Raw genomic sequence first — 22,849 nt, 5'->3', positions numbered from 1 at the left:
CCAGGAGTCACTTGTACCCGTTACCCCTCATTTCTTCCATGTGACACCTCCTAAAGGGAGTCTCCATCCTCTCTGTAGCCACACTTTAGACATTTGAACGTGGTGATCAGTTCTCCCCTTTTCAGGTGGGCTGACACTGGAGTTCTAGAGGTCACCTGAGTATTGTCAGACCTGAGGGGAGACTCCCAGAGCTGTGAAAGCAGGTGGCAGCACAGCACAGGGAAATGCTTTAAAAGGAGCCACCCTGGAACTCTTTCCAGGACTTACACAGCAACAATATCCTGGGTGAGCTCCAGGGGAATGCTTCTGGGTTGTGCCATGGTTCCTTCTTTTGTGTTTCCTAGGGAAGAGCAGCAGTGTAAGTATGTACCCCAAAACCCCATTCCCTCTGGGAACAGTTTATCCATCCCATATGTGTCCACAATTCCTGAGCTCCCCTTCCTTCTGTGCTTACTTTTTATGTTGCATTTAATTCAGGGGAAGGCTGCATCTTTCTCACAGACACTGGAGGACTCGCTGGGCTGAGAGATTCCCCAAATGTGGTATGAGTTCTCCATGAATTCCAAACATTTATTTTCCCTAAGATTTCATGGAAGTCTGGACTTTGAGTAGAGTTGAATGCCTTTAGAGGAAATATTACATCTCCTAGCTAAGGTTTGGCTGGAGTTTCTTTTTTACTTTTTATTCTATAGAGCTGTTACACTGATCCTTTGTTTTATCTCAAGCAGGAAACAAAACCTTTATGGAAAAGGGCTATGATATAAAAATACTAGGCAGTGGCCAAAGCTGTCAGGAGTTAAAACATTACTTCCAACTCCCCTCTGCTAATAGCTTGCATCCCCTTTTCCAGAAACAGTGACATTCAAAGTGCCTGGCAAGGGGTTTCCAGATTATTGGAAATCTTCGTTACAGAGAGCAGAAACTCCTCCTTCTGAAAATAGCTTTTTTAGGGGAACTCTGTTCCAGTGTAAACCAGAATGGACTGTTCAGTTCTCATCTACACCAGTGAAAATCCCTATCAGCCCTGTGCAATGCCCAGATAGTAGAGGGTAGAATATTCTTCATTTCCTTCCACATTGTGTTCCCTTACTCTTAACAATGTTCCACAGCATTAAGTATCCAAACTACAACACCTTTTTTTTCACGTTATTATTGCTCCCCTTCAAAAAAACCCTTGTCTTTATTGGGCATTTTCATCCTTGGCTCGTGTAACTTCACCAACTTTTATCTCCCTCCTTCGAGCTGCGGCTTTTCCCCGCTCATCTTTGTAATCTGACATTGTGATTTGTTCACTTGTGTGCTTGTTTTTCCCCTCAAAGAAGATTTGCTGAATCATAGGGGAGGAGGCAAGAGCTGTAGAGGCAGCTGGTGGCCAGTGATAAAAGCAGGGCCACATCCAGCCTTCAGGGTTTGTGGGTGACAGCCCTTCAGTTGAAGGCCTGAGTCACATTCCCTTCTGAGCTAAGATTGCTGGGCACTTGGGGATTGAGGAAGAAGACAGGATAAGGAGTTGCTACCCCCAAAGTAAAAATTATTGTTCCTGGTGACCACAAAGCTTGTGTTGTATCTTCTGCAAAATTAATAATGCTGTGAGAAAACTTGAAGGCTGGGGGCTAAATCCTGCTGCGTGATGGATGTTGTGCTCTTTTGAAATACTTAGGCACTATGAGCTATTCAAATGCAAAGTGTTGTCAGTCCTGCTGAGTTCTCCACCACCAAGGTTGTGGCACTGTGCAGCAGGCACAGGGACATGGCTCTCTGACTTTCCAGATGTTTCCTTGAGTTCCAGGTAACATGAGAAACCTCAGCTGTCTCATGCACACAGTCTGAAACCCAAGGTCTTCTGCCCTGTCAGCTCTGCTAGAAAATGAGTTTTGTGCAGATCTCATAAGTATCATTCAGAAATAAAGTCTTACCAATAGTACATAATACTTTTCTTAGGAAAAGGTTTTTAACTTGGGATGTTCTACTTAGTTTTAATACTTCAAGGAGATAAGATAAAGTTAACAAACAAGACTGAAAGTCCATCTCACCAGAGTTCCATTTCTTGTCCTACTCAAATTTGGGCAAATATTTTAAGGTGAAAAATGCAGGTTGGCAGATCCCAATGCAGAGACCTTGCTTTGGTGCTTTGTGGGGTTTTTCATTATGCCACTCCAGTGTATTCCTGTGTGTGTGCAGGAATTCTACCTTGCTCTTATCTGCAGATCTTGAAGCTGCTACAGGCTGGATCTAAATAAGGAGCTGAGGCAGGGATGTCTGACTGACACACTGCTTCACCATGTCCATGCTCTCGGGATGGGGCCCTTTCAGGAACAGGAATGCTCTGTCATCTCCAACTTCCCCTTCCTCAACTGAGACAAAAGATAACTTCTATTTTATAAAGAGAAAAAAAACAGTGAACTTGACCACTGCTAAAAATCCCACCAAAACTCCTAATATAGATGAGCCTGGGATGCAAGATAAAGTCCTCTGGCTTTAAAATTATTCAAGAGGAAGGCAGAATCAATGGAAATGGGTTTTTAAACCCCTTGCTCCTCATGAAGAAGCCTTCAACTTCAGAATTGTGTTGGTTAGTGCTGAATGTGGCTGTTGGAGCTTGCTGGGTAGCCCTTGATGTACAGAGGAATTATATGTCTTTGAGGTTGTTCATGACCTGGAGAACTGCAGATTATGGTCTGGAGCAGAATCAGCTGTGAGAAACTCAGCCTGAGAGTGGTGCAGAAACCACAGGGCTGTGACTCAGCTGGTGTAACTTTAGATGCTTACAGATACTGGGCTGCCTCTCTTCAGGGAGAGAAGTAGGTGCATACAAGGCAGGACTTCAGCCCTGGTTTAGATATGTGCTTTAAGAGAGAAAATTGTTTCCTAGGTATGTTTCTTATCAAGGAAGAGAACCATTGAGTCACCAGGTGACAGCAGAGATCTCCTGATGTACTGCTGAAGGTTTCCTGCCTCATATCCCACGGAGAGCAGGGGACAGCACTGCAGCCAAGGATGAGCACATCCTGCCAGCACAGGGGCAGGGCTTGATCCCCAGATACAGGTAGGACCCAAAACACCAGCCTGAACCAAAGGTGGTGGGATGCAGGATGAGGGCTGTCCATATGGTCTGGATGAGCAGTGATCTGATAACAGAATGGTCTGGCAGGCTAAAGAAACGTGTTAAAGCTGCAGGTGTGACACTGGCTCATCCTGCATGACCCAGGTTCATCAGGGAAACCAAGCAGAGGATGTGCCCTGCAGGGATCTCTCATTCCCTTCCCTGTCATGGCTGAGGTGTTTGCACAGGGAGCTTGCACAGGTCCAGGGGAGCTCATCCAAACACAGGAGGGTGTCCCTGGTATGATCTTTAGCTGTGTTGATTTGGTTATTGCTGCTCTAGGGGAAGCTGTGAAGGAGTATCTGCTGGCTCACGCTTTTGCAGCTCAAATGGGAACAGTCAGGATTTTCTGCCTTCTATTCACTCAGGGGTTTTTAGTATTTTTCAGAGGCAGAGCAATTATCTGTATACCTAACCTTAGTTACTGGTGCAACTGTGAGGTGGTGGATCCCCCACCCAAACCTCAGGGAAGGCAGCACGGGGAGAAGCTGCTCTGAGCACTGAGTGGGAGCAGTTTGCTCAGTAAGCATCGGAATTGTTTGTTGTAAATCTGACTCTCACACTCAGCAATGCTCTAAGAAAACCTTCCTGTGCATTCCCTCAGGTCCAAATATTCACCTTTGCAGCTCCCAGGCTGCACTTACCCGGGTTTTTTGCATGGATGGGGGGTGCCTGGGTGGCAGAGGCAAAGGGCTGACAGGCCTTTCCTGCCAATCTGTCTCTTGTTCAGATGAAGTGGTTGGAAAGTGCTCACTCTCCAGTTCCCTCTTTTGCTCAGGCACTCAGATAAGGCCTGGGCTGTCCTATCTTGCCCTGGGAGCTGTTCCTCCTCCCTAACAGGCTCCCTTCCCCGGCTGGCAGTTAGCAGCCGGCAGTGCTTGATAAACTTATCAGACCAAAGCTGAGCTCAGTGCACGCTCAGCTCCTCCCCAGCCCCAGATTTCCCCATTCCTGAGGACTCTCTGCTCTCTGCCTGCCTTGCTGGCTGGTACAGTGAACACAGTGGGCCCACAGGTCAAAATCAGCCCAAGGAGCAGATTGAGAAGTGCTCAGATTGAAGCAGCACATTCAGAGTGAGGGCATTGAGTGGGATGTTTACAGCTCTGTCTCTCTCCCTGCAATATCATTCACAAGTCAAAATGCTCTTGTCTGGTTTATCCTCCCTGTGTTGCTGCTTGCCCTGTCCCTCTGCTGGTTTTGAGTTTAATGGTTTAATGCAGGGTCTCTGTGCCTGCTGCTGGATTGCTGAGCCAGCTCTGGAGCCGGGGTGCTCTGCTGGGTTCAGTTCCTATCACCGGTTATTGGTCACAGTTGGGCGTTCCAGCCCAGATCAAGGCTCCATTGTGTGAGGTGCTGGATGTGGGAGATAAGGAGGAGCAGTCTCATTCCTGACTATCTTACCGTTGAAATAAACAAGTGAAATGAAGGGGAGAGGGGGAATGATTATCCTCCTCTCACAGATGGGGTGAAGATCTTCTGAGAGCTTCACAGTGCGCTGAACAACTTCAGAAATCCAGCACTCAAGTCTTGCCCAAGGTCATGCAGGAAATGTGTGGCAGATCTTAAGTCTCAGTTTAAAGTTGCAGACAGTGTGTGTCCATGGCGACTGCTAGTTTTAAGATGGTGGGCCAGGAATTCTGCAGGGATCTGTGTTCTCTTATTTCTCATCCAGCACAGAGATTCACTATCCCAGAATAATTTTTGTGTGGCTGTTCTGGGTTGCATCCTCTGAGTGGATGTGCTCTTCCAGGTGAAAAGTGGGGGGGAAATCTCTGCTTTGTGATCAGACAAAGTGTTTAAAAAATGGTTTGTGATGTACCTTTTTTTTGTTATTCTGTAGCAGCACTGCAAGATGAGCTCCATATCCAGTCCCATGTTAGACCCTTAATGGCAGGCAGGAATGTTTTACCTGTGCAAAGAAATGTGTATGCAGCTATTTCTGGGAGATTGCCCCACACCTTCAAATTTCCTTTTTTGTGCTGTGCTGGTGAGCTGGATTTAAACTGCTGCTGTGTCTCCATCACCTGAGACTGGGGAGCAACCTGCTGTGAGGATAAGAGACTTTGCTTTTATCTTTTTTTCACTGAAAACCCTTTCTTGTGATGTCTAAGGTGGGAAGGAAGTAGATGCAGCAAATAACTTTAACCAGTAGAACCTGCACCCAACTGGAGCCTAATTCTTCGCTGTCCTTCCTCTCAGTTCTGTTTAGGGCTTCCTTAATAATTGCCAACACAAGAAAGCTTCAGGGTCTTGCCTTCTCCAGGATTGCACTCGGTGAGGTTATTACAACCTGGGATAAGTCCAGCCCAATGCTGTGCTAGCTGGGAACACCCCTCTGCTTTCCTGCAGGTGTCCTGTGGCTCCGTCCTCATTAGGAGGACAGATTCATCCCGTGTCCAAACTGAAATCCACCCTTAACCATAGCTCTTCTGGGCTGCTGCTCTCAGTTCAGTACCTCAAGGCTGTCTGGAAGATACAGAGGCACCTCTCTCCTCCTGACAGATGCCCGGGGTTAGTGCTTTGCATGCCCCTCATTTGCTAAACAAAACAGCCCAGAGACCAGGATTATTTTTCCCCCAGCAATAAAGGGAAGAAGGTGTGAAGGGGACTGGGGAAGTACAGGATACAGAGCCTGCTCAAAGGGAGGCAAAAAACAATCAGCTCTTTCTTCAGCCACAGAGATTAGTTGAGATTTTGCTTTTTGCTATCTGTTTCCTTGACTGACTGACCAGAATGTTTGTGATGCAAGGGGAGGTGGTGAGAAAGGGGTTGTACCAGAATGATCAGAACTGAGGAGGATTTGCATGCTTGGAGAGCAAGGCCAGGTGTGTTTGGGGTTGGTGACAGCCATGGCCTGGTCCTGATGGGTGCTGAGCATCCCTGGGTGCCCGTGGTGCAGATTCAGCAGCTCCAAGGACCAGGGCAGCCCCTTGCCTGCTCTTTGCAGCAGCTCTGCCCACGGCTGTGCTGTGCTGGGAGGGAAGAAGGGGCAGTGGGGCTCTGCCTTGTTTTTCCTTCAGGCTGCTGGCATCCATAGGCCTCAAGCAATGCCAGGGCTTGGACATTAGGTGATCTTAAAGTGGCAACTCATTACTGGAGAGGAAAACAACAATAGTGTCTTAGTGGAAAATACTGCAAGTTAATTCCCTGTCCTCTCCTCCCTTTTGTCACCTCCTGTCTGTGGTTTGCTCGTGCCTTTGCCAGTGTTTGCAGCCTGTGCCTGCACAGGCTGTGTCTCTGACAGGCTGCCTGTGGGAATGGGTCAGCCTGCATCCCCTGCACTGCTCTGGCCACAGCTGTGTTCTCCAGAGCTCTGCAGCAGCACACTGCCTGCAGCCATCCCAATGTGCTCCTCCCCTCGCTGCCCATCCAGCCAAAGTCATCCCTGGATCTCCTGGGATGTGCTCCCCAGGCTCCTCACAAGCACCAGGCTACGTGTTAACAACACCAGTTCTCTCCTGGCACTGCCCCCTCCAGTGTAGCTGCTCTTCAGGAATGTCTGGGCTCAGCAACCCACCCTGGAGTCCTGGGAAAATAGCAGGCAGGATTGGGGTGATGTGTGCTGTGTTTGGAGGGAGAAGGTGTAGGAACACACAGGGGAGAAGATCCCAGCTGTCCACTGAAGGTTATAGCTCCTCTGTACTTTGGAAATCAAGGGCAGGAATGAAAATCTAATGGATACAGCAGCTCTTCTTCATGAGGTTCAGAAGAACCAGCTGTCTGGTTTGGTTTCATGACTGGTCACAGGCACTCTTGCCAATTGATGTGTGCCAGCGCTTGACTCCAAATGGCCAAAATTTAGAAGCTTTCCGTGAGTCAGACACCCCTGCTGTCCCCAGGGAAGTCTGTGCTGGTGTGCCTGTGTGGTTTGGGGCTGGAGAGTTTTGCTCCTGAGCAGCCCAGATGCTGACAGCCTCTTTGAATATCTCTGTTTGCAGATTAGTGGAGGACAAGGGGAATAACAAACACAGTTTGCATTTTGGGCAGTAATTTTAATAAGCTGAAATTACTTTACTTTGAGCAATGCTTGTGCATGTGTGGGCACTCACAGGTGTGTGCGTGGGGCTGGAGTCCAGTTCCATCACAGGTTATGCACCTTCCCCAGAATGGCTCAGGGAAGGACAGCAGGGATTTTTGGGGGGCTTTGGCTCTGTTGGACTCACATTCCATGCACCTGGTGTGGCCCTCCTGCTCTGCAGAGCTGGCCCTGGCTCTGTGGGGCTCTGCACCAATCTGTCTCCAGCATGGAAGTCTCTCTAATGGGAGCCCTTTCCTGCACGTGAACTTCCATCTTTATTCCCACTCAAACCATAAAGAGCAGGCCTAGACTCTCTCCCTTCTCCTTTTGCACCCCATCCCCACTACCTGTGTCCCCAGAGTCAGGTGTGAGCCATTCTTTAAATGAGTATTTTGAACATTAAATACACTGTGTTAGCCCAGTTACTAAGAAGGAACAGATTTATCAGATAAATCCCAGCAAGCCTGTACATGTCACTGTCTGGTATAGTGCAATAAAAATATACATTAGAATAAGTATAAATACATATTTACAGTGTACAAGTAAAGCCAGGAATACAGACTCTGGGTTTGAGCTTCCAGGTACATATTAATGACTTACAGCTTAGGCACAGCATTAAAAGGGCAAGAACATTTTAGGTTTTAGGAGAATAACTTGGGATTTACAGCAGTGGGACTGAGGGCAGTTCTCTCCTGGCAATACATGAATTTTCCACTTGGATCATTTTGTCTTTGCCCATGATGGGCACTCCTTCATAAACCTCTGGAGTGAATGGCCACAGCCTGTTCCCAGGGAATTCCCAGTGGTGTCATTGTCCAAGGCCGTGTGTTCAGGGATGCAGTTATGGAGTGAGCCATGTGCTGCTACAATGCCCCAATTAACTGAAAACACTTGTCTGTGTTACAATAATGTTATAATAATACTTTGTCCTTCCTGTTAAGAACTCAGGGGACTCCACAAACCTGAGTGAATGGCCCCACGCCACCAGGAGGGGTGGAAAAACAAAAGCCAAGTGCAGTGACTTGCCAAAGGTTATAGAGAGAGAATTTGGCAGAACTTGGAGGGGAACTGGTTCTTTACTTGCTCCAGTGCTTTGCTTCAACCCCTAGACCTGGCAAAAGGAGGAAATACCACTGCTCTCTTTGTATAATACTTGTGAGGTACTTGCATGCTCTGCCAACATCTCCAGGATCAGCCACTTCCTCCTTGAGGAGAGTTCCTGGCAAACAGAAATCTGGCCCTTGACATCGATCTCCAGGGTCACTCCTGCCCATGCAGTGACCCAGGATTGCTCAGGACAGCTCTAAGCTGGCATGTCCAGCATGCAGGGAAATATTGTGGGACATTCCAGCCCTGATTCCAAGGGCAGCCACTCTCCCATGGTACCAAGACAAGGGGATGATTATTAGCTCGTGCCTGGTGCTGTGGTCTGGCTCTTCCTGGAGCCTGCTTGGGATCTCTGCAGTGTGGTGTGTCTGAGGAATGTATTTAGAGACCCCTGTTATCTGCTAGGGATAGGAACTGTTTCTTCAGTGTTTTCCTCCCACTCCAAGCTAAAAATACAGCACAGTTAACTTGTCATTTGATCACAGTAAATGCTCTGCTGAAAGAAATTACTTTAAGGTGTCTGTTGGCAGAATTTATGGCCTGGGTAAGTCTCTGCAGAAGACCAGTCCAGGTTGAACACAGCTGACTTAATGCAATCTATTTGCATGCCCTGGGCTTATCTTCCCAACCATCGGAGCAGAACATGGTTACAGCACCAGCTTTGTATAGATTGTTGCTGCCACCAGCCCAGGAGTCCCCTCCTCCCCACTGGGCAGACTGATGAACTGGATTCTGCTCCTGGTGTAAAGCCAGAGTAGCAGTGACCTTGGAGGAATTCCTCTGGATTTACACTTGAGCAGGTGATGTCAGATCAGGGCTGATACCTGTCGCAATCAAAAAGTGAAAGCTCCCACAGGTTTCTTTGAGATGTGCAAGGCCCTGTGGTGCCAAACACCAAAGCCAGCACACGACTTGGCCAGTCCCCAGGGGAACACGGGACACCGTGGGAGCTTTTTGAGCTGGATGGAGGTGCTGTGGACAGTCTTGTTCCCTGGAGCATGAAGTGGGAGCTCCAGCAAAGACCCCTCACTTGAGGCTGTGCTGGGTCTCTCGGTGCCGGCGCAGATCCACCTTGCGCTGGAAGCCCTTGGCACAGAGCTCGCAGCTGAAGGGTTTGAAGCCCGTGTGTTTGCGGCTGTGGGTGATCAGGTTGGAGCTCTGGCTGAAGGCTTTGCCACACACCTGGCATTTGTGGGGTTTCTCCCCTGCAGGGCACAGAAAATGGTAAAAAAACCAAACAAACACTTTAACAGGTGAACAAAGAGAGAGAGAAATTTGGGCATCAGGTGCTGCCAGCCCAGTTCTTCTGGTGATGTGTCTGGATTGAGATCCAGCACCAGAGGGTGGGAAGAACCAGGGACAGTCCTCTCCAGCTGAGTGACTTCATTCCCAGCATCCAGGGCTGGGTAGAACTCCAACATGCACCAGAGGCTGGCCAATAACCACCTCCTTGTCAGGCAGATGTGCTTCAGCCTCCTGCTGCCTCACCCCCCATGGAATAATGACTTTGCAGTGCCTCTGGACCCTTATCCCCAGTCTAAAACCTCTTTACATCAGCATGATGGGCTCTAATTTTGGTTTCCTCGTGGAATATTTTGTTTCTCACCTGTGTGGATGTACGTGTGCTTCTTCATGTCTGACTTCTGGTGGAAGCGCTTCCCGCAGTACTGGCAGGGGTAGGGCCGCGTGTCCGAGTGGATCAGCAGGTGAGTGGAGAGGGTGGAGGAACGTTTGAATGTCTTCCCACACATCTTGCACTCAAAGCTTCTTTCCTGTTGGGGAAGGAAAATCATGGGATGTCTGAGGCTGCAAGACATGTGACAGAGCTAAGAGTGATGAGAGTTGTAGATTTGATAAGCAAATCTCCTTGGCTCGTGGACTGACAAAGTTGGGTGCAGCACAAAGGGAACGCAGGGAGGGTTAATTATGGAAATGGATCACATCTTGTGATCCCAACTCCTGCACCCTTTAGCAGGAGGTGAGGCACAGAAGAGCAAGTAGCAATGATCCTCCCTTCCCTTCCAAGGAATTCTGAAGGGCAGACTGAGATTTGTGAGACCAAGAGCTATGAGCTGTGGTTTTCAGAGCTCCTGTCCTTGTCACTGCATGTCAGAGTCCAGCACATCCCTCTGGTTGCCCTGGCTGTCTTGAGACCCTGGCAGGGGGCTCAGAGACCCTGGCAAGAGTCAAAAAAACATCTGTGGCTTCAATTTTAGCCTGTGGAAAACTCTCAACTCTGGATGAGGAATTACTAGTCACAAGGGTTTTAGTAGTTGGATATTTGAACTAACACAGGGTAGAAAAATAGAATTTTGTGTTTTTTAAAATAAGGTGTTCAGGGGACAAGATGGAGGGATTTGGGCATGTCCTAACCTTCTTCTTGTTCTTCTTGTCCTCCATGTCTTGCTGTGATAGTGACATTTTTCTATTGGTTTAAGATAGGGACACACTGTCCAACATAGATTTTAGGTATTGGTACGGGAACTGTAAACATGGTAAACGTAATTTTGAGTATATAATGGGGGAGCTGCCCAGGACTCAAGGACAGACTGCCATGGCTTCTGTATTAGGCAGACCATGGCAGTTCAGAGAGAGAATATAAAGATAAGCAGAAATAAACAACCTTGAAAAAGCAGCTAAAAGCATTCCAAGACTCTTTCTTCAGCTGTGTTCAGGCTAGGGAAGCAAAGACTCTTTTTGGATCTCTCTTGGGGTCACCCTGACCCACAGGAACCCCAAGAGAGAAGAAATAGACAACTGCATGCCACAGGAAAGGCATCACGTTTGTAACCTAGGAAGTGCCACTTCCTCTGTAATGGGTTAAGCAAGAGCTGAGGTCCAGAGCTGGTTCTCTGGAACCATGTCACCCACCTGGGAGTGGATGTTGGTGTGCTGCTCCAGGCTCACAGCGTGCCCAAAGGTTTTGCCACACACTTCACAAGCAAAGGGACGGGTCCCACTGTGAGACCTTCGGACATGGACCTCCAGTCCGTGGGGAGTGGAGAACACCTGCAAAACAAAATCCCAGTGATTTTCTGACACGAGGTGGCTGCATCTCCATCTCTGTTTTCAATCCCTTCTCTGTATTTAATTCTCCCCTCTGTGAGAGCTCATGTGAACTGCAGCATTCCCACTGCCTTGCTCTCCTGACTGCAGGCCCCGCTCTGAGCCACACACTTCGGTGTGCCCGACTGAAGAATGGGTTTCATGCTTCATGTGTGCCATGAAAACCCCTGCAGGCCCTCCCCACCCCAGAGGTTCTGGTCCAACACACACCTTGTTGCACTTCACGCAGTGGAAGGTGTCCATGTCTGAGGAATAATGCAGGCTGTAATCCAGGGGGGGCTCGGGGCTGGGCAGGAGGTGACTCCCATAAAGGCTCACGGGGTGCTCCAGCAGGGCTGACTGCATGCTGGAAGACATCTGCTGGTAGCTGTATGGCATGTGGAAAGCATCCCAGGAATAGCCAGCTTTGTAGAAGGTTGGGGTGCTCGCTGTGTTAGTGCAGTCCTTGATCTGCAGCCCTGGCATGGCCATCTCTGAGTTTGCAAAGGAGAGGGAGAGGTGAGTGTCACACATTGCCTGAAGTTGGGCACCTGTTAAAAAGTTCCCCTTCCTCTCTGACCTCAGGAATTGCAGTTGGCAACTTCTTGATTCAAATCCTGATTCCCCATCGTGACTTTGATTTCAATCTGAGGAAATTTTATGGCAAAAAATGCTGTGGAAATTTTATAGCTAAGGGAATACTGAGCCCCCCTGCTAGCCCTCCTTGATGAGGTGTTTGAACAAGTAGCCTGTGGGCACCTGCCTTGACCCACATAGCACAGAGCTGCATTAATGTGGGGAGGTTCATCCACTGGGAATCACAGCACAATCCTTCATTCTTTCTGGTGCAGACCAGAACTGTAAAAGGGAAATACAGAATGCTCCTGATGAGCTCTGCCTGTGGCAAGTTTGACCATTGATGTCAAAATAAGAGCTCTCATTTACTGAAAATATGGACCCAGTTTTAAGGGATCCATAAACCAGCTCAGTCCTAACCTCTCTTGCAATTGGGGTTTTGGGTAGCCAACCTTGAGCTGAAGGGCCTGGCAGCATCCTGCTCAGGTACTGGACAGGGACACTGTCTTCTTTCAGTTCAGGGGGGTCCTTTTCTTGTTTTGGAACCACACATCCCAGGTCCTGTTTAGTGATGTCCTCTGGTCTCCTGTCTCCTGTGGCTGTAAAGAGCAGTGTCACACTTAGGTCACAGTTATGTCACTCTTGCTGCTACAAGAAGAGTCTGTTTAGGTGAGTTTTGCACTCTTGTGTGAACTCCTGCCTGGACACAGCAGCCCATGCTCCATTCCCTGAGGAAGTGCAGAGTGATGCAATCAGCATTCAAGGTCTGCCCATTGCTGAGGAAGGGAAATTCCAAGCAGGATGAGATAGGCAAGGCAGAGGGGGCAGGATGAGAGGATAGGATCCTTGATACCTGATACAGTTAGAGAAAATCAACCCTAGAATTACGTCTGTAAGAATAATTTCCCTATTTCAAACCATTTCCATTTGTGTGGGTAACTAACAATCACTAACTTATTAACCTCCCCACCCCTCTCCTGAGAGAGTTGGGTATTGTTAACATGGATTTATGGACAGCCAAGAAGGGAAGCAGACAGGGGAGGCAAGTCCTTATGCACTGAGCTTGTCTCCTCCTGCCCACACTCCTATTTATTTCTCCGTGCTTGTCCCAGACCTTAAAGACACCAACCAACCCTCATTAAACTTTGTAGTAAAAATATAAAATCACAGAATTAACATGTGTATCCTTTCTGCTGGAGATGGGATAGATCTGCTGAAGGACAGTATTTATCTCTTGTCAAAGCTTGCCACTGCCCCAGAGACACAACAAATGGTCAAAGGATCATGGCAGGAATGGAAATTGAAATGTTACGTCCTTTCTTTTTTATCAAACTTATCTCAGGGCCGGACTCTAATTTGATAGCCAGGGCTAGAACAAAGGGTAAACTGATCCTAAATTTGAATAAAGAAAATTTGAATGGTGCCTGAAGGGAGAAGATAATTACCCTGGCCCTGCCACTGCTTGGATGGCTGTGGGAGAGCAGGAGCAGGAGCAGAGGGAGCACGCCAGGGATGGGCAGAGCTGTGTTGGGTGGTGGTAACACCAGGAAGAGATGGCAACACCCCAAGGGAGAGAAGATGCAGTCGAGAGAGAATGAGGGCTGTGAGCACAGGAAACCAGAGATGGAGGTGGCAGAGCTGGGAGTTTGTAGAACACTGCCAATCCAGTACAAGCTCTTTTCCCAGCTATAAGTGGCCTGAAGTTGGTCATTTTTCCCAAATATGACCAACTCCACACAGCATCTTATAGCTCAAATCCCCCCAGCAACCCAGCAGGAAACAAAGGGAGGATCAGAGTGGATTTGGTGCAGAGAAAGGACACACTGTAAGGGATCAGCTTGCCCTTACACTGACATCCCTGTGTGGAAGCCCTTGGATGCTCTTTAGCTCACTCATCCTGCTCCCTTAGCTGCCTACTGAATTATTGATTTACCTCGGTGTGTTGCTACAAGCCCAGGGGATGGATTGACTCACCAGTGAAGGCAGAGGTGACTGGAGCCCATGTGAGTACTGGCAGGTCATCTTCCACACAGCGGTGCTGGTGATAGGTGTGAGCCTTTTTGCTCTTCACCAAAAAAGAACGTGGCATCTTCCATTCACCTTCTGGGATGAAGCACAGAGAAACGCCAGGTAAACCTCTGTGGCTTGGGGAGCAAATTCCCACTTGCTTCAGGTTAAGGGCACTCTGTAAAAATCACACTTCACAATCTACCCCAGGCTGAGGCAAAAGATTACAGAAAAAGAAACAGGGCCAGGCTTAGCCTGAGAGCTGTGTTACAGACCAAAACTGTCTGTGGCAGACACGTTGGAAGCCAGGACCTGTCTCTTGTAGTCCTGCTCTGACTACAGGACAGGCTGCATCTCTGATCTCCTCCCTGACAGGACACAGAAGGAACCACAGGTTAGAGATCCTTACTGGAGAAAGTCTGATTGTTGGTGCTGCACCTGGAAGGGCCCTGTCCCAAGCCACGGCCTGGGCTCTACTGTGAAATTATTATATAAACAATAATGATAGAAACAACACCAATAATAGGAGAGAGACAGGGAAATCCCTGCAGAATGATGTGTGGAGGGCTTCCCTCTTACTTGACTAGTTGGAGTTCTGGCTGACAAACAAGCAAGCAGAGGCAGAGCAGGAGGGCTGGGTGAGAAGTCACCTTTTGGACCCAACTCAAATATTACAGACCGTTGAAATGGCGGGTTCGAGACAAACATAAAATGCTGAAATTTAATCATACCAAATTCTCTTGCAATGCATGTGTTATCTTTGCTACCCAGAACCCAGCCCACCCTGTGCCCACTCCCTGGGGCTGGTAACTGCTCTGAGGGAGGCAGGGTGGCAACAGGGACAATGTTGTGTGCAGTAATATCAGCTGGTGCCTTATTTGCATGTGTATTTGCATTTTCCCTTGTAATTGTTTGGGATAGGGGCACTAAAAACAAATCTTGCTGTATTTCATTTGAAAAGTCAGCATTTAAGTCCTGACTCTTGTTGACTGGAAACTGTTATTAAGTTTTGTTCCTTCCTGAGAGCGGTTCAGTGGAACTTACTCATTTACTAAAGAAACCCCCCCAAAATCCATAAAGTTTGAGCCTGTTATGCAGGAATTATATGAAATGTCTGTCCAAGGACAGAGCAGTCCTGGAATCCCAAACAGGCAGGGATGGAAAGGTCTGTTCCCCAGGCTTCAGAAGTGTCTCTATTGCCCCTTCATGCTAAATAGAATTACAGAGCCCAGTGATGTTTTGTTCAAAGGTCTGAGGGCCACATTTACAGTGGTGCCTAAAGCTGTGGGATTCCCACAGCCAGGTCTGCTGGGGACAGGGGGATTGCCAGCGTGCCCCCAGCTCAGCTGCCTTTGGATATGCTGCTTTTAAAATCTGGTCCAGGATTCCCACTGTTCCATCTATGATTTCTTGTTGGCTCTAACCATTTTTTCTTCTGAAATGACTCACCTGTTTTTCTTCATCTTTTTCCAAGAAATTTACGTGTAGCTTGAGATGAATAATAGAAAGCTGAGGCCAGGAGCAGACTTTTAATTTAATTTTAGAAAAAGGACAGAACAGCACTGAGGAGGCCCTTGAGAGAAGGGCCACTGAAGTACACACGGCTGCTTTTTGCTCTCCTGGAACTCTCTAATGAGGTTTATTCAAAGAGCTGTAAAGAGTCTGTGCCCAGTGAAAAGCTGCAGGCACAGAAATAGCTCCAGCTCAGAGCAAACACAGGGCTGTTCTGCAGTGGGGTATAACCCTTCAGCAGCTCTGCTCAGCTCGTGTCCCTCCCATTCCAGCAGCTCTGCTGAGCTCTTGGTCAGTCCCAGCTGAGCTACCTGTGCACAGACCCAACCCTGCATTATAGACCCGCCACAAGTAAAAGTGCTGCCTCAAACCCTTTAGACCTGGAATTTCCACTCCTGTCACAGGGGTTTTCCCATGTGGTGGGGCAGCACTGTGTCTACAATGAGGGGTATTCATACCAGGAAACTTCACACATGGGATTTCTCTGCCTGAATTAACCAGCTCGTTTCCCTGAGCCGTGGCAGTGGGTAACCCTGGGGTGAGAGCCTGCATCCAGCTGTGCCTGCTGGAATTGCCACTCTCCCTGCCCTCAGGCTGGAGAATCCTGTGGCAGCAGCTGGGCAGCTCAGCCAGGTAAATCAGAGGACTGGAGATGGGTGGTTGAAACAATCCAGCAAAGTTTTATGGCAGTGCCCATATGCCAAGTACAGACAGCACCAAGTACAGCCCCTATTCTCCACTGGTGCCTGAAAGCAGATGTCCATGAATAAAAAGAATCTTTCTGGATGTGTTTGCCCCAGCCTGTATAAAAGTCAAATTTGGTCCAGTATCCTGAGTGCTGATAACAGCCACGACTGAGCACAACCATCCTCAATGGACTGAACGTTGCAAAAGGAAGTCACCTTCCCCCACCCCATTTTACAGAAAAAAAAAGGAACTGGGAGCCCAAAGCAGAGTTAATTAACAACTGCACTGGACTGGCTTTGTGATTCACACAACCAGGCTAGAGGAAAGCTACAAGCAGAGATTGTGGGAGGAAAAAGGACTGTTTTCCCTCGAAACTCCAGATTATCTGTAGCAAGAGATCAGCTGCTCCTAATGGCTCACTGTATTTCCCAGGAAAAGCAGTGCTGTGGACAATGGACCCTGCACCCTGCTAGGTTTTAGAGTTATTGAAGCTTGTGACAGAATTTAGCTTCGACCTTTTGCTGAAAATTAAACTTTCTTTTTTTCTTCATTTCAGCTTCTGCGGCAGCTGTTTCTACCTGGGCTGGTAAGTGCACAAGGGAAATTTATGGCTTGGGCAGGAGTGCCCATCCAAAATGGAAGTGTTCTGGCATTTTTATTAATTCAATATAGGACATAAAACCAATAGGTGGCTAGAACTGGCATTCTTATTAACCTGCCATTCATGCAGCTATATAATAATGTTCTCATGTGCCCTGAGGAAAAGACAGCGGGAGCCAAGGGGAAAAAAGCAGTTTCACTATTTTGGGTACCTCACCTGAAGCACCTTAGAAGGGTTTCTTTCACCAGTTATAAATTCCCCAGTCAGATCTGAAAGCATTTGCATTTTCAAACTCAAAGTTCCTTCATCCTCAGCAACGCTTTTGGATAATTTTGCAGAATATCCCAGGTAAAACACTGAAACATTGCAAATGGGCTTGGTGGCTTCTGACTCCAGGATCTTCATTTTACTGGATCCTGTGTTCCTCAGGAAGCCCTCACTCTCACTTCACTGCACAACAGCTCTCAGCACCCAAACCCACAGGTCCTGGATGGAATTTAGAGGAAATCCATACTCGCAGTGAATTAGGTTATGAAGCTTTTGGTGGGGACAGTGTTTGCAGGATTGTGCCACACTGAACCCAATTTGCAGTGAAAGCTCAATTTGAAAGCTGGCTTGCATTTTTCTCTATATTCAAGCAATTCTGTTTTCAGATTTCCAAGGTTAATTGCAGAGAATAAATGTTTTTTCTTGCTACACTCAGTGAAACATTAAATTTTAACTGGCATTGCAAAGCTAGTACTCACTAGCAGTACATTACACCACATCTTCAGATAAGCTGATGAGCATACAAAGTTTTAGGCTAAAAAGGGCTGTTTCCTTTCCATTGCTTAATTTATATGATTTATATTTCTATCTTATTATTGCTCTTTTCCTGCTTTTTTTTTTCTTCTTTTTCTATTTCTTCTGTAAAAAGTGAAGCTTCCAAAATGCAGAATAGTTTCTCTTTCAAAAGACTACATTTTTGAAGAAAAAAAGGTGCAAAGTAGAACATGATGTGTCTGTGGTTTAAGAGCCCAAATAAAATAAAATAAAATATGAAGTTTTATGCACTATTGACTCTTTAAATATAAAGTCAAATGTGAAAGATTTTCAGCTCTTCACAACAAAATTTATAATTTCTTCACTAGTCCACCCTTACAAAATTGAATGTACTTGGGGCAAGTAATTTAAATACCACTTTTTTATTGGAAAAATCAACAGGACACTTTTAATTCTTGTGGCAAGACTGGATAAATGTACACTATGCCAGGGGCAGCAAATTATGGTGGAAATTTTGTCAAAGAAGTTGAACAGAAATGCTGGTATAACTGCAACACCCAGAAAAAAAAAATATTTAGACTGTTAATTGCAGCACTTGCTCTCTAGGAAGCTCACATAGCTCCCTGTGATGTTGGGAACGCCACTGGCTTTAGGAAACTTTGCCTTAGGGTTCCATGGATGGAATTATTCAGTGCAATCTCCCAAATTCCAGATCTCCTTAATGTACAGATGCAATTTCAATGTGAACTTGCAAATCATTAAAGTATTGCATCAATCTTGTGATATGAGAAGTGCCTATAAATAGCTAATTCCATATGCTAAAAAATTGTTAGATTAATCAGCCTATATTTTAAAATGGTGGGAAAATAATAAAAGGTGGATTAAAAGCAAAGAATCCTGAATGGGAGAGGAATTGTCATCTACAAAAACTGGCACAGGTGATGGCAACAGAGGTGTGCTGCTCTCTGAATGTAAAGGTCTGGCCCAATAAAAGAGCAAATAAAAGAAAAAACACAGTTTGTCCTCTCCTAAATGACAAAGTAAAAAACTCCACAGCTCCTGCTGATGGAGCTGGCTGGGACGCAGGTACCTGAGACCGTTGTCACATCTCCTGTATTTTGCTCTATTGCCATTTTCACATGTAAAAGTGAAGTACAGGGTATATAATTTCAAAAGGTTCAATTCAAATGAGTCAGGTGAACTATTACCATAAAGGAGCCCTCAGGACAAGTGGCTTAGGCAATGGAATATATTAGATATTTGCAGACACAAGCGAAGAAGAAGAAGAAGAAGAAGGAGAAAAAAAGCTTAGAAAAACATCAGAAAAATGAGAAAACCAATGCAATTAAAAGTGTTTAAAAGAATAAATCAATCACCTGTTTGAGGGACTTTGCTTTACTGGATTTGCCTTGAAATCTCCCCAGACAAGCGAGACGTCGTCCTCTCAGGACTCCTCTTCCACTTTTTCACTTGGTTGCAGTCAGTTGAAATAGATACTTCTCCTTTTTTCTCTCTGTTTTTTTTTTCCCCTGTTCCCCTCCCTGATTTTTCAATCAGATTATTTGTGTCAAAATCTGGCGGTGAAGAAACAGCCAATAAGAGGCAGAGCCCAGAAAGTATTTGCTTATCAAAACTTCCCAGGACTTTGACAACTTGAAGAGAATTCACGATGCCCAGCTCGAAGCCCTGGGGGCAGCACCCTTCACTTTTGGGGGCAGCTTTGCCTTCTGCAGGAATACTCCTCTGTCATATTGACAAAAAGCATGACACAGGAAATAATGTACTGAGCAGGCATTTGTTATTTTGTCTTTTCCTTAAAAAAAAAAAAAAAAAATTTAAAAAGCCCTTAAGAAACCTGTATTTTTACAGACATTCATCCCCGCATCATATCTCTCACAAACAGACACACCATCTGTCTCACACACACACACACTCACATACTTGGGGCTCATAAACAAAACCATCGAGCACATGTGCACAGAATTATTTTATTCCAGAATGGATCTTTTATCTCTCCAATTTCCAAGGAAAAACGAATAAATACTTGCATGGTATAACAAGAAGATGCGTGTTAATCACCCTTCATTTTCCCAGGCATATGTGTGTGCAATCCACACATATTTTAGGCATTGCTCTATCTATATACAGCTGTATACAGGGTATAAATATAGATTTAAGAAAGCTCATTAAGCAAGCTCATTAACAACAGCTTTGCAAAAAGCTCTTCGAGAGCAATAATAAGAATTTGCACTTCTATCGCTTGCTTTCAATAAAGGTTTGAGAATGGGTTTGCAAATGTGAAATAATTGAGTGTCAAAGTAATGGCTCAGTGGAAGGAGAGAGGATGGAGCAGGGGCAGAGTGACTGTCTCCAGGTTGTTCTCTAGCACAGGTGGAACAGGAGCTGGAGAAGAGTTTTTTCTTTTAGAATCCTTGGGCATCACTCGTATTTGGAGACAAACAAGGAGAGCTGAAATCCCCAAGTACTTGTGAGAGAGAGAAGAGTAGTAATTCCTTGATTCCACCTGTTCTCTAGTTATCCCAACCCTCCTGGCTGTGCAGGTGCACAGTGGCATGAGCTGTGTGTGCCCTCGGATGTCCCCTCCTGTGCTCACAGCTCTCTGTGCACGGTGGAACTGAGAGTGCAGAGATGCCTTCCAAGGAATTCATCATTGCAGAGGAAAAGAAGTGTACAGCCACCCTTGTGTGCTGAGTACTGGACTGCCAGCAGCAGGAAAACTCCTCTGGAGATGGAGTTTCCTGCTCCCTGTGAGCTCCCAAACTCATTTCACTGCTTCCTACAGCTGCGTGGCTCTGCTGGGTCCCTTTTCCTGCTGCAGCTCAGGGTGGGGAACACCAGGAAGGAACAACCTTTGTTCTGGCCCGGGCTCAGCGGGAGGCTGGGGCTTCGCTGACGGAGCAGATGCAGGGACACTGCGGGCTGAGAGCAGAGGGACTCTGCAGCCAGCCACGGCCCTGCTGTCCCCAAGGCTGTGCCAGCACAGGCACGGCTGCCAGCCGTGCCATTGCCCCATGGCACCGGCCGGGCTGTGCAATGGGGTTGATGCAACTCGGAGATAGGAGCGTGGATTTCACCCCCATTGAGAAAGATTCAGATTTTGATCTTAACCCATCTGTCATAATACTGAGCATAATTAATTCTTGTTGTTTATAGAAGCCAACAATCCCTTTTCCTGCTCCCTCCTCCCCTCCATATTTATCTAGCTGAGTTTTGCATGAAAGAAACGTTCCCAAGGCATTGTGCTTGGAAGCTGATTTGCATCCTCTTAAACACAGGCATTTGAGAGATTACATTTCCCACTACAAAAACAAGCATTGTAACAGAAACCCAAAATGTACATTGCAGCTTCAGGATTTGGTATGAAGACAGTTACAGGAATTAAACAAAACATGAAAATGACAAGCTGCTGAAAAGGACTGAGATGTAGTTTCATGAAACATTGGAGCTGGCTTCTGCCAGCACCCCTGAGCACAGACTTCCCATTGATACACAGTGCATATGGCTGCAGAATGTGTCTCTTAAACTCAAGACAGTCCAAGTAAGTCAACCACATTAAAAAAAAAAAAAAAATAAACAAAAAAACCAAAACAAAACTAGAAAAGTAATGTCAAAAGCTTTAAGGTCTCCTCCAGGCCACTCTAAGAGTCTATGTTCAGTAAACCCCCCCGCCCCTCATTCAGGACCAAGCCTGCAAAGCCTGAAGGGACATGGGGACACTAGGAGTGATAACTCCTTCTCCCTTCATTTGATTTCAGGGATTCCTGTGGAGCAAAAAGCTGCAGGATGGGAGTGCAGTCCGCCTGGCTTGTGCTCTACTCTTCTCTAGATTTCTGACTATGGCTTCTGTTCATCTCTCCACTGAAAGCACCACCAAAAGGTGACTTACACAAGCTGAATTACAAACCCAGAGAGCTGGAGAGTGCATTTGGGGCTGCAAGAACCTTTGAGCTGACCCCGTGTGGTCATTCTTATTTTATGCTCTTCCTGTTGATATCATTTTCCCCGTTCTGTCTTTTTCAGGCTCAGCAGAGAAGGGAGAGCCACAGAGAGCTTATCTGGGCTCCCAGAGGCTTGTCCTGGCCCTGACCCGCACAGGCACGGGGGATGTAAAGAGCCCTGCTTGCACACAAGGACAGTTTAATTCTGTGTGCTGCTGTGAGTGCTCACTACACGTCACATGCTCCAGTGCACCCTAAGTAAATAGATTTTTAAATGTACAGCTCAGTAATAATAAACAGGTTAATTACAACATAACATGTCCCTTTTAGTGCAGTTGTTTCTCCTTTCAAATCCAGCAGCAAACCCCTGCTATAGCATCCATGTTTTCTTTGACAATTTGACTGTTACAGCAATTAAGTCCCAGTAAAATAACACGACTAATTGCTTCCAGCTCTTTTCTGAAGCTCATCTTAATTTCCACTCTTTTCTGTGGCAGATTAAACAAACATGTCTTCTGCACATCAAGAAAAAAAAATTACCATCACTCTGTCCAGACCATAATAAATATTAATTGCCAGGCACAAGGCAGGACTAGATTAAAAATATGCTGGCTCCAAGCAACTCTTATCTCATCACGAAGCAGGATGACCCACTGCAGGTGCAGCAGGGAGGAACTATCTCAGTCCTGCAGGGATCAGAGCTGGTAAACACAAAAACTGCTACAAAAATTAAAAATCAACCGATCCCTCTCAGATGGGGCTCTAATCTCTTGGTTTTTTTTTTTTTTTTTCTCCTTGAAAATTGAATGCCTGTGGTTCCTGCTGGGCTCTGGAGACAATTCATGGAGGCTCCAGAGTCAGTCGAAGCATCCTCGGTGTGTCCCTGGCAGGGCTGCTCCTCCTTGGAGAAGGAAAACCACGGAGATCCCACCAGCCTGGGGACTCCAATGTTGAGTTTTAAACCTGTTGCAAACAGAAGGCCGGAGATCCATCCCCGTGGTGATTTCCTTTCTTCTCCCCTACCCTGCATTTTCCACAGGCAAAGATTAACCTTTATCTGCAAGGATGGGGTGCTAGTGTGGTATAGTCGCTGCTTTCTGGGGTTGGGGGGGGGGGGGGGGGGAAACAGAAAACAAAAACAAAGAATCCTTATGCAGGACTTCGGATGACTAAATCCTGAGGGATCCAAAAAACAGAAGGAAACGAGCTTTGCACGTTAATCGATTAAAATCAATGAGATTTGGGGCGCGAGCCGTGGTGTTGCTGTGCGGGCTCCCACCAGAGCCGTGTCCCGCCGGCACCGCTCCGCACACAGCGGCACGTCCGAGACGCTTTGTTTTTTTGGGGTTTTGGTTTTGTTTTGTTTTTTACTCCCTTTACAGCACATTCTCCACACGAGAAGCGAGTGGAAACAGAAGGACCGAGAACACCCGAGCCCGCTCCCGGCCGGGGTCCGCGCCCGCCGCGTCCCC

At 46.9% G+C, this 22,849-nt stretch overlaps 1 protein-coding gene across 1 annotated transcript; it reads right to left on the bottom strand.

Annotated features, from left to right (window-relative positions):
* Positions 1-9,110: 9,110 nt before the first annotated feature.
* On the bottom strand, positions 9,111-18,919 carry GFI1B (growth factor independent 1B transcriptional repressor). The gene is made up of 7 exons (XM_077787946.1): positions 18,795-18,919; positions 13,824-13,952; positions 12,302-12,448; positions 11,505-11,767; positions 11,100-11,237; positions 9,835-10,000; positions 9,111-9,433 (listed from the first exon to the last, which is right to left on the bottom strand). Exons 2-7 carry the CDS (start codon positions 13,936-13,938, stop codon positions 9,255-9,257), a joined length of 1,008 nt encoding a protein of 335 aa, XP_077644072.1. The 5' UTR covers positions 13,939-13,952; positions 18,795-18,919; the 3' UTR covers positions 9,111-9,254.
* Positions 18,920-22,849: the final 3,930 nt, after the last annotated feature.

Source organism: Lonchura striata, chromosome 22 (genome assembly GCF_046129695.1).
Source record: "Lonchura striata isolate bLonStr1 chromosome 22, bLonStr1.mat, whole genome shotgun sequence".
NCBI lineage: Eukaryota > Metazoa > Chordata > Aves > Passeriformes > Estrildidae > Lonchura > Lonchura striata.
The sequence above is the reverse complement of the archived record's forward strand: the minus strand, read 5'-3'. Positions and strand labels throughout refer to the sequence as shown.